Below are 11901 nucleotides of genomic sequence, written 5' to 3'. Positions count from 1 at the left end.
AATTCCTGCAATACCACCGTGGATGTATGAAAACCCAAAGGTAGACATGCAGTTACTGAAGAATAGACATTTAAATAGTTACCAAATAGAACAATGGATTGAGGAAATGTTTTTTGACAACATCATGATATACACAGATGCATCAAAAACTATAAATAGTAAAGTAGGAGCTGCTGCAGTTATCCCACAGAGAAATATAGTGTTGAATAAAAGAATTAGTGATAAACTATCTGTTTTTACGGGGGAATTGGTAGCAATTTATATGGCAGTTAACTGGATAGAGGAAAACAAAGCTAGGAAAGTAGTCGTGTGCTCGGACTCCAGCAGTGCATTGACGAGCATAAAAAACATAACATCAGAAACAAGACTAGATATAGTTTATGAAATAGTTCAGGCAATCTACAGAATAAATAAAGCGGGAGGTGTGGTAACATTTCTCTGGGTTCCTGCTCATGTAGGAGTTGAGGGAATTGAGTTAGCTGATAGATACGCAAAACAAGCAAGCACTAAAACAGAAGTAAACATGGAGATTAAGCACAGTAAAGAAGAAGTGAAGAGCATAATTAAGATAGAACACAATAAAAAGTGGCAGGATAATTGGAATAAGGAAACAAAAGGTAGAGAGTTTTACAAAGTCCAGAGGAGAGTAGGTGTCATGAGAGGAGGGGGTAGAAATAGGAAGGAAGAAGACATTATTACTAGAATGAGATTAGGGCATACATATCTAAATAGTTCACTAAAATTGATAGGCAAACATACTACAGGGCTGTGTGATTCTTGCCACCAGATAGAAAATGTTGACCATGTCTTAATACAATGTAGGAAATACAATAGAGAAAGAGAAATACTGGAAAATAAGTTAGCAAAAGAAAATATTAGGTTAGAAGTGGGAGATATATTAGGATTGCATTCAGAAAACATAGGATATAAAGCAATATAAACATATTTAAAAAACACTGGGTTAAGTAAAAGAATATAGAGTAGGGATCCACCTCGGTCCACACTCCATTACAGTAGGTGGCGCTAATGCACACCAGAAGGTTGCTTGCCAACCGCCATAAAAACAAAGGAAGAAGAAGAAGAAGGTGGTGGAAAGCTGGTTGTACTTATTCCTCTCGCGAGATTTGGAAAAGAGCTGCTTACTTGTTTCTCTCGCGAGATCTGACAACACTGCGCGCGAACCAAACACGGCGAGGATAAAGCAAGATGGCGTCTGACGGTGAAGACGTTATTGCAGTCGTCACAGTTCAGTGTTCTTAATCTGTGCCTCCATGTGCACATATATGTCCTTTATTACACTCTAGTAAATAGAGTAAACATCGTTAATAACTGTTTGCATCCGGTTATATTAGTCTGAGCGCACTTTGATGCTTCTCGAGCTAGCTTAGCCTGCTAGTTAGCTTAGCTTGTTAGCTGCTAACAAAGAGAGGCGGAAGTGATCAAAACACATCACTAAGTAGAGATCAAATGTGAGTGTAAAGTGTTGTGATTGTGTGAAAATGTGCCAAAGAACCATAGCAGAGTACAAAGAGGAGCTTTGTCCAACAAAAGAGCAGAAGGAGCGACAACATGAAAAACCTCAAGTTGTGTTACACAGAACAGGTTTGTTTACTTCTTACTCTCACATCTTTACTAACTTTATTTTTATTTTTAACACACATCTTGAATAGGTTGTCTATAGGAAGATGAATTGTCATGTGAGGATGATATACTGATTGTTTTATGTTGTTCATAAAAACGAGACAGTTTCAGACACAATATTTATGAGAGGTTGATGTTTGTAACAATGTGTATCAACATGTTTACACAAAACTCACAGTCACCGGGGGAATATTCCAGAGAGCTGGTTAAGCGCAAAGTCCTGAGTATGCAAAGCTCGAGAGTTTTATCTCCAAAAACAAGAGAGGTAAGACAAAGTCAGAGTCAGTTACCATGGTTATTGACACTGTAAAACTAGCCTGATAGCTGGCAGGTTTGACAAGTTATTTATGTGTGCAAAAGCTATATGATTAGAATGTAATTTTCCAGCATGATCTGGCACCTGCCCAAAGTGCCAAAACCACCAGTAACTGGTGTATTGACCATGGCATTACTGTCCAACTCCCCTGACCTGAACCCCGTAGAGAATTTGTGGGGTATTGTGAAGAAGAAGAAGCTGAGAGACACCAGACCCAATAATACAAATGAGGTAAAGGCCGCTATTGAAGCATCCTGGGCATCCATAACATCTCAGCTGATGGCGTTGCGAAGTTGGGAGAGTGGCTGTGCCTGCAATCAGAGGGTTACTGGTTCAATCCCCTCCTTGTACCATCCTAGTCACGTCCGTTGTGTCTTTGAGTAATACACTTCACCCTTGCTCCTGATGGGTCCTGGTTAGCGCCTTGCATGGCAGCTCCCTCCATCAGTGTGTGAATGTATGTGTGAATGGGCGAATGGCTGAAAATAGTTGCAAAGCGCTTTGGGCTCCTTAAAAAAGGTTAGAAAAGCGCTATACAAGTAGAACTATTTACCATTTATCAGCTATGTCACAGGCTGATTGCCTCCATGCCACGCCGCATTGATGCAGTATTCAGTGCACAAGGAATCCCAACCAAGTACTGAGTCCATTAATTGGCATTTTCAAATGTTTGATTTTGTTTTGCTCTTATTAATCTTTTTTTTTTTTTTTTACTTGGTCCGAGGAAATATTCTAGTTTTTTGAGATAGGATTTTTGAGTTTTCTTAAGTTGTATGCCATTATCAGCAATATTAAAATAATAAAAGGTTTGCAATATTTCAGTTGGTGTATAATGAATCCAGAATGTATGACATTTTCAAAATTCTAGTTGCATTACAGAAAATAAAAGGACTTTATCAAAAAATTCTAATTTTCTGAGACAGTCCTGTAGTAGTTAAAATAAATAAATGATAAATGGGTTGTACTTGTATAGCGCTTTTCTACCTTCAAGGTACTCAAAGCGCTTTGACACTACTTCCACATTTACCCATTCACACACACATTCACACACTGATGGAGGGAGCTGCCATGCAAGGCGCCAACCAGCACCCATCAGGAGCAAGGGTGAAGTGTCTTGCTCGGGACACAACGGACGTGACGAGGTTGGTTCTAGGTGGGATTTGAACCCGTGCCCCTCGGGTTGCGCACGGCCACTCTCCCACTGCGCCACGCCGTCCCTAAAATGTCTTTTGTTTGTGTCCTGTAGACATCCATCAGCTGATGGAACACCAAGAAGAATGTCTCCCTCATCTGCAGGGGGACAGTTTCACACATCCACAGCCCTCACATTTTAAAGAGGAAGAGGAGGGAGAGTGTCCTGTAGGGCAGGAGGAGGCTGATGTCAGCAAGTTTCCACTGACTGTTGTCTCTGTGAAGACTGAAGAGCATGAAGACAAACCACCTGAGTCCTCACAGCTTCATCACAGTCCAAGTAAGCACAACATCCACATATCATCTAATACAATGTTTGTGACACATGTTCATCCGGGGGCCACATTTATCACTAAAGATGGAGATATATTTGCTTTTTAACACCACCATTTAAAAATCAATCATCAACAGTGTAATTGCTGGGGTGTAACCATGTGACCTAGAGGCCGTCCTTCTAACCTCACGTGGTCAAATGAAGGCAAACATTCAATATGGCTACTGTTTATTTACCTTTAGCAGCACATATGTCAGCATATTTCAAAGGTTTAGTGGTGAAGATAAGAGATGTATACCAGTTACCATTTTTTTAGTACTGGTTCCTAATTATGTCGTCCATGAGGACCGTGAAGATTCTGGACTAACGACACAACTATTTGTATTTTTAATTCCAGCTGACTGAGGTAACTATGACACGTTGTCACATTGAGTTCAGCTGCCGCTGCTACACATTACAATCAGCTTTGAATAATGACAAATAAGGAAGCAACAAAAGTTTGATGTGTGTGTTATTGACAAGAAGAGAAGATTTCACCCTGTACTGCACGCATAGTTGACTTCTTTAAGACTTCAAATAAACAGCTGTTGATAAACGACTTCCCTGATGTTACAGAAAATCATGTTGGAGGTGTTCAACCTCTTGTGCTAATAGGAATGCTATTTAAAATGCCTTTTTTTCCACTTTTATTAGTTCCACAAATTACATGCAGTACCGATAAATACTGGTATCAATAAGGAATATCAATTAGGGTATCATATCGATAAATTCTCAGCGATTAACATCTCTACTGAAGATACAAGCCAGATATCTTTAAAAAATATATTCAACTTTTATTTGGATTTAGTAACTTCTCTGCTGTCTATCAATGTCTCAATCAATGTAGATTATTAGTACTAATTAGCAAAGTTTTGTTGTCTCTCTAAAGTATTTATTTTGACAGCCCCCTCACGGTAAAGTTGTCGGAGTGCAAACTGAGGCAGTATTTGTGACTGATAAAACTTTCGGCGAATCAAAATTTAAGAAATTGCACCGGAAAAATCATTACTTTTGAAGACGGCCAATAAAAACACAATCAAAATCAGAAATACTTTAATAATTCCAGGGGGAGAAAATAAAGTTTTCCGCACAATCCCATTCAAGAGCAGACCAACATTACAGGGAGACAGAACAGGATCGCTGACGGGTCTTACAACTTCCGGCGCCCCTTTCAAAAAAAGGGAGAAACAGGGGAGGAGGGGGGAGAAAAAAAATTCAATCTCAGCCTGATCATCAGCGATGACAGCGTGGAGAGGGTCTCTGACTTCCGCTTCCTGGGAGTCCACCTGGCCGACGACCTATCCAGGAGCACCAACACCACGGCTACCATCAAGAAGGCACACCAGAGACTGCACTTTCTGAGAATACTGAGGAACAAGCACCTCTCTCAGGAACTGCTGGTGTCATTCTACTGGTGCTCCATTGAGAGCATCCTGCCCTACTGCATCTGCGTGTGCTTCAGCAGCTGCTTGGCCGCAGAGAGAACGGCGCTCCAGAGGGTCATAAAGACCGCCCAGAAGATCATCGGATGCCCCCTCCCCTCCCTGGCTGACCTGTACAGCTCCCGCTGTCTCAGGAAAGCAGAGAGCATCCTGAAAGACCCACTCCACCTAGAACTGCAAGTACCTGGGCGAGTCTTAATTTGGCAGTTTGTCATTGAAAGCCTTGCTAGTCTAGGTCTTGAGGATTGTAGCTTTGCTTGTTTTGTGGCCGTCATCCTCGGTTCTATGTTCTTTACAGGTACAAAAATTGATGGAATGATCACTTAAGCCGCATACAGTAGTTCCACTTGTGGTGATCTGAGACTGGTCAGAAGTAACAAGGAGGTTTATGAAGGTTTAAAAGGACTCACTCACCCTGGTAGTTTGCTTAATGAGCTAAGTGAGACAATGTTGGTGGCACAACTTAGTGAAGGTTTTAAAAATGGGTGCATCCTTTCAGGACATATCTGTGTTCCAGTCCCCAAGAAGATGTAAACCTGTATCAACATGTTTACACAAAACTCACACACTCACCAAGTACATTTTATACTGTAATCAAATCTAATAATTTCCCTTCCTGACTCTGACCTACATGCATCAATAAGTGAAAGTAAACATTTATTTTCAATAACCAAAGTAGTCAACACTTGATTTATTAGAAGAACATAAAGGTGACTGACTTTCCTTCAGCGTGTCGTAGATGGTCTCCAATACCAAAAGAGGAATTGTTAATGAAGATACTCCATAAAAAAGCACATAGTAAAACATGTTTTTGGTAAAAGTTCCTTTCGGCCCAGCCAACAAAATGACCACCAAAACGTATTTTGCATGATAACAAAAACAAACGATGAATGTTTTTTTTAAGTGATTTTGGTATTAGATTTTTTCTTATTTCCATGATATTGAAGTTATGTTAATGACAATGTCATTAAAATATTATCGTTAAGTTTAGAGATAAAGATTAGGTGTAATAGACCGTATACAGAATTAACTATTTACACACTTTACATCAGTGAAGTTAAGAATGCCTCAATCAATGCTGCCTCGTATTTATAAAAACTTTTCAAATTGCCCCCCATTAAATTTCCAAGTCTGTTTTTGTACTCACTGTACCACTTTTGAATTAATTTTAGGAAAAAAGGATGTATTTCCTGTGTTTTTATTGGTTGTTTTGCTACACACTTTTAACACAACACAGGAAAGAACACAAATAATGTCATTGTGTTAACAGTGTCAGTTCAAAACTATTTCTATTCTCTCTTTATCTTATTTACTTATTTACCCAACAGATGTCCAGCAGCCCCCTCACATTAAAGAGGAAGAGGAGGATCCACAGTCCCCACACATTAAAGAGGAAGAGGAGGAAGTGTGGATCAGTCAGGAGGGAGAGTGTCCTGTAGGGCAGGAGGAGGCTGATGTCAGCAAGTTTCCACTGACTGTTGTCTCTGTGAAGACTGAAGAGCATGAAGACAAACCACCTGAGTCCTCACAGCTTCATCACAGTCCAAGTAAGCACAACATTTTATTCTCAGGGCATTCAATCCATCACAACTGGACTCTTCACTTTGTCTTACAAGACCTTTGTCCTCTCATCCAAGTAGGCTTCATCACTTCATGTTCATACACTTCAAGTCTTAAATCTAATCATTGGAATTTAGAGGAGATCTGCACTTTTTTGAGGAATTTTTCTATTTTTCACAATCATTATGAAAGACACAACGGTTGATATATTTACACAAAAAAAATCACATTCTAACTGGGCTGGGCGATATGGCCTTTTAATATCTCAATATTTTTAGTCCACATCACGATACACCATATATATATGTGGATATTTTGCGTTAGCCTTGAATGAACACTTGATGCATATAATCACAGCAGTATGATGATTCTATGTGTCTACATTCAAACATTCTTCTTCATACTGCATTCATATATGCTACTTTTAAACTTTCATGAAGAGAGGGAAACCACAACTAAGTCAAATTAGCAAAAGTGTATTTATTAAACAGTTATTAAGCAGTGGCACAAACATTCATGTCATTTCCAAAGCAGAAAGTGCAAGATTGTCAGAGACATTTCAAAACAAGCTATTAGTGCACTTTTGTGCATGATGTCACTAAGATGAAATATCAAAACAACACTCAATTAAAGTGCACTTTTTGTACAGAAGGCGACTACAATAGTTTAAAACAAATAAAGTGCACTTTTGTGCAGGATGTCACACAAGATATTTCAATAACTGTCAAATGAAAATGTGCTGCATAATAGGAAATCAAATAGTGTATGTCCTTCACTATGTGGTAGGTTCCTGCGGACGTTATCTCCTTCTGTTGTTGACCAGTTTTTTCATACGGTGTTGATGTGGAAATGGTTGCTTGGGCATTTTGTGGGTGTGGCACCAAACTGAGATGTTGACATGCAGAGTTTCAAGCACTCCTCATTCTCTAGCGGGTGACTTTTCAAATGATGCTACACATTAGCAGTGCTGCAACTTTTTGTAGCAACGCTTTTGCCGCATACTTGACATTACGGTTGCCTGTTCAAAATCTTCCCGCTTGAAGCCAAACCACCGCCAGACAATGGACCCTGTGCCGTTTTTCTTGAAAATTTATTATTCCTTCATTTGTTACCAGACTAGCACCTTCTTTCTCTCGTATTACCACTAGCACCACCCCGTTAGCATCACAGCTAACGTTACCATGCCGCTACCTGTCTGCTCTGCGAGGGCGTATGACGTTGCACGCGCGACAATATGTGACGTATGTGAGAAGGTGTGCTTGTTTTATGTCTCTGTGAGAAGGAGAGACAAGAAAGAGTGAGAAGAGGATGTAGTGTAATGCCCGCGGCTAAAAGCAACTGCGTGAGAACATATACTCCAATACTGACAATATAGTCATTTTCTATATCGCACAGAGACAAACCCACAATATATGGAGTATATTCCATATATCGCCCAGCCCTAATTCTAACTCATAAATGTAAATAAAAGTCCACTTGCAATGGAGCCAATGGGAGGTCCTCTCTAACCATCCAAAAAAGGCCGACAATACTCCATTTGCATTTTGTGGCTTGAATATCGACAAAGTATTAGTTGAGTTTGAGTTTATTTGGAACATGCAAGCATACAACATGATACATCACACATGCATGCATACAACATGATACATCACACATGCATGCATACAACATGATACATCACACATGCATGCATACAACATGATACATCACACATGCATGCATACAACATTATACATCACACATGCATGCATACAACATGATACATCACACATGCATGCATACAACATGATACATCACACATGCATGCATACAACATGACACATCACACATGCATGCATACAACATGATACATCACACATGCATGCATACAACATGATACATCACACATGCATGTATACAACATGATACATCACACATGCATGCATACAACATGATACATCACACATGCATGCATACAACATGATACATCACACATGCATGCATACAACATGATACATCACACATGCATGCATACAACATGATACATCACACATGCATGCATACAACATGATACATCACACATGCATGCATACAACATGATACATCACACATGCATGCATACAACATGATACATCACACATGCATGCATACAACATGACACATCACACATGCATGCATACAACATGATACATCACACATGCATGCATACAACATGATACATCACACATGCATGCATACAACATGATACATCACACATGCATGCATACAACATGATACATCACACATGCATGTATACAACATGATACATCACACATGCATGCATACAACATGATACATCACACATGCATGCATACAACATGATACATCACACATGCATGCATACAACATGATACATCACACATGCATGCATACAACATGATACATCACACATGCATGTATACAACATGATACATCACACATGCATGCATACAACATGATACATCACATATGCATGCATACAACATGATACATCACACATGCATGCATACAACATGATACATCACACATGCATGCATACAACATGATACATCACACATGCATGCATACAACATGATACATCACACATGCATGCATACAACATGATACATCACACATGCATGCATACAACATGATACATCACACATGCATGCATACAACATGATACATCACACATGCATGCATACAACATGATACATCACACATGCATGCATACAACATGATACATCACACATGCATGTATACAACATGATACATCACACATGCATGCATACAACATGATACATCACACATGCATGCATACAACATGATACATCACACATGCATGCATACAACATGATACATCACACATGCATGCATACAACATGATACATCACACATGCATGTATACAACATGATACATCACACATGCATGCATACAACATGATACATCACACATGCATGCATAAAACATGATACATCACACATGCATGCATACAACATGATACATCACACATGCATGCATACAACATGATACATCACACATGCATGCATACAACATGATACATCACACATGCATGCGTACAACATGATACATCACACATGCATGCGTACAACATGATACATCACACATGCATGCGTACAACATGATACATCACACATGCATGCATACAACATGATACATCACACATGCATACAACATGATACATCACACATGCATGCATACAACATGATACATCACACATGCATGCATACAACATGATACATCACACATGCATGCATACAACATGATACATCACACATGCATGCATACAACATGATACATCACACATGCATGCATACAACATGATACATCACACATGCATACAACATTATACATCACACATGCATGCATACAACATGATACATCACACATGCATACAACATTATACATCACACATGCATGCATACAACATGATACATCACACATGCATACAACATTATACATCACACATGCATGCATACAACATGATACATCACACATGCATGCATACAACATGATACATCACACATGCATGTATACAACATGATACATCACACATGCATGCATACAACATGATACATCACACATGCATGCATACAACATGATACATCACACATGCATGCATACAACATGATACATCACACATGCATGCATACAACATGATACATCACACATGCATGCATACAACATGATACATCACACATGCATGCATACAACATGATACATCACACATGCATGCATACAACATGATACATCACACATGCATGCATACAACATGATACATCACACATGCATGCATACAACATGATACATCACACATGCATGCGTACAACATGATACATCACACATGCATGCGTACAACATGATACATCACACATGCATGCATACAACATGATACATCACACATGCATGCATACAACATGACACATCACACATGCATGCATACAACATGATACATCACACATGCATGCATACAACATGATACATCACACATACAACATGATACATCACACATGCATGCATACAACATGATACATCACACATGCATGCATACAACATGATACATCACACATGCATGCATACAACATGATACATCACACATGCATGCATACAACATGATACATCACACATGCATACAACATTATACATCACACATGCATACAACATTATACATCACACATGCATGCATACAACATGATACATCACACATGCATGCATACAACATGATACATCACACATGCATGTATACAACATGATACATCACACATGCATGCATACAACATGATACATCACACATGCATGCATACAACATGATACATCACACATGCATGCATACAACATGATACATCACACATGCATGCATACAACATGATACATCACACATGCATGCATACAATATGATACATCACACATGCATGCATACAACATGATACATCACACATGCATGCATACAACATGATACATCACACATGCATGCATACAACATGATACATCACACATGCATGCATACAACATGATACATCACACATGCATGCATACAACATGATACATCACACATGCATGCATACAACATGATACATCACACATGCATGCATACAACATGATACATCACACATGCATACAACATTATACATCACACATGCATGCATACAACATGATACATCACACATGCATACAACATTATACATCACACATGCATGCATACAACATGATACATCACACATGCATGCATACAACATGATACATCACACATGGATGTATACAACATGATACATCACACATGCATGCATACAACATGATACATCACACATACAACATGATACATCACACATGCATGTATACAACATGATACATCACACATACAACATGATACATCACACATGCATGCATACAACATGATACATCACACATGCATGCATACAACATGATACATCACACATGCATGCATACAACATGATACATCACACATGCATGTATACAACATGATACATCACACATGCATGCATACAACATGATACATCACACATGCATGCATACAACATGATACATCACACATGCATGCATACAACATGATACATCACACATGCAACATGATACATCACACATACAACATGATACATCACACATGCATGTATACAACATGATACATCACACATACAACATGATACATCACACATGCATGCATACAACATGATACATCACACATACAACATGATACATCACACATGCATGCATACAACATGATACATCACACATGCATGTATACAACATGATACATCACACATGCATGCATACAACATGATACATCACACATGCATGCATACAACATGATACATCACACATGCATGCATACAACATGATACATCACACATGCATGTATACAACATGATACATCACACATGCATGCATACAACATGATACATCACACATGCATGCATACAAC

At 39.0% G+C, this 11901-nt stretch overlaps 1 protein-coding gene across 1 annotated transcript in view; it reads left to right on the top strand.

The window, feature by feature from the left end:
• The first annotated feature begins 1185 nt into the window (after nt 1-1185).
• The window catches only part of LOC133547601 (zinc finger protein 568-like), a 44225-nt gene continuing 33509 nt past the window's right edge, over nt 1186-11901 (top strand). Inside the window, exons 1-3 of the mRNA XM_061893214.1 lie at nt 1186-1602; nt 3204-3428; nt 6232-6450. Coding sequence (XP_061749198.1) covers nt 1500-1602; nt 3204-3428; nt 6232-6450 — 547 coding nt within the window. The 5' untranslated portion in view covers nt 1186-1499. The remainder of the gene's footprint in view (nt 1603-3203; nt 3429-6231; nt 6451-11901) is intronic.

Source organism: Nerophis ophidion, unplaced genomic scaffold (assembly GCF_033978795.1).
Source record: "Nerophis ophidion isolate RoL-2023_Sa unplaced genomic scaffold, RoL_Noph_v1.0 HiC_scaffold_132, whole genome shotgun sequence".
NCBI lineage: Eukaryota > Metazoa > Chordata > Actinopteri > Syngnathiformes > Syngnathidae > Nerophis > Nerophis ophidion.
This window is presented reverse-complemented; position numbering and strand designations above follow the sequence as displayed.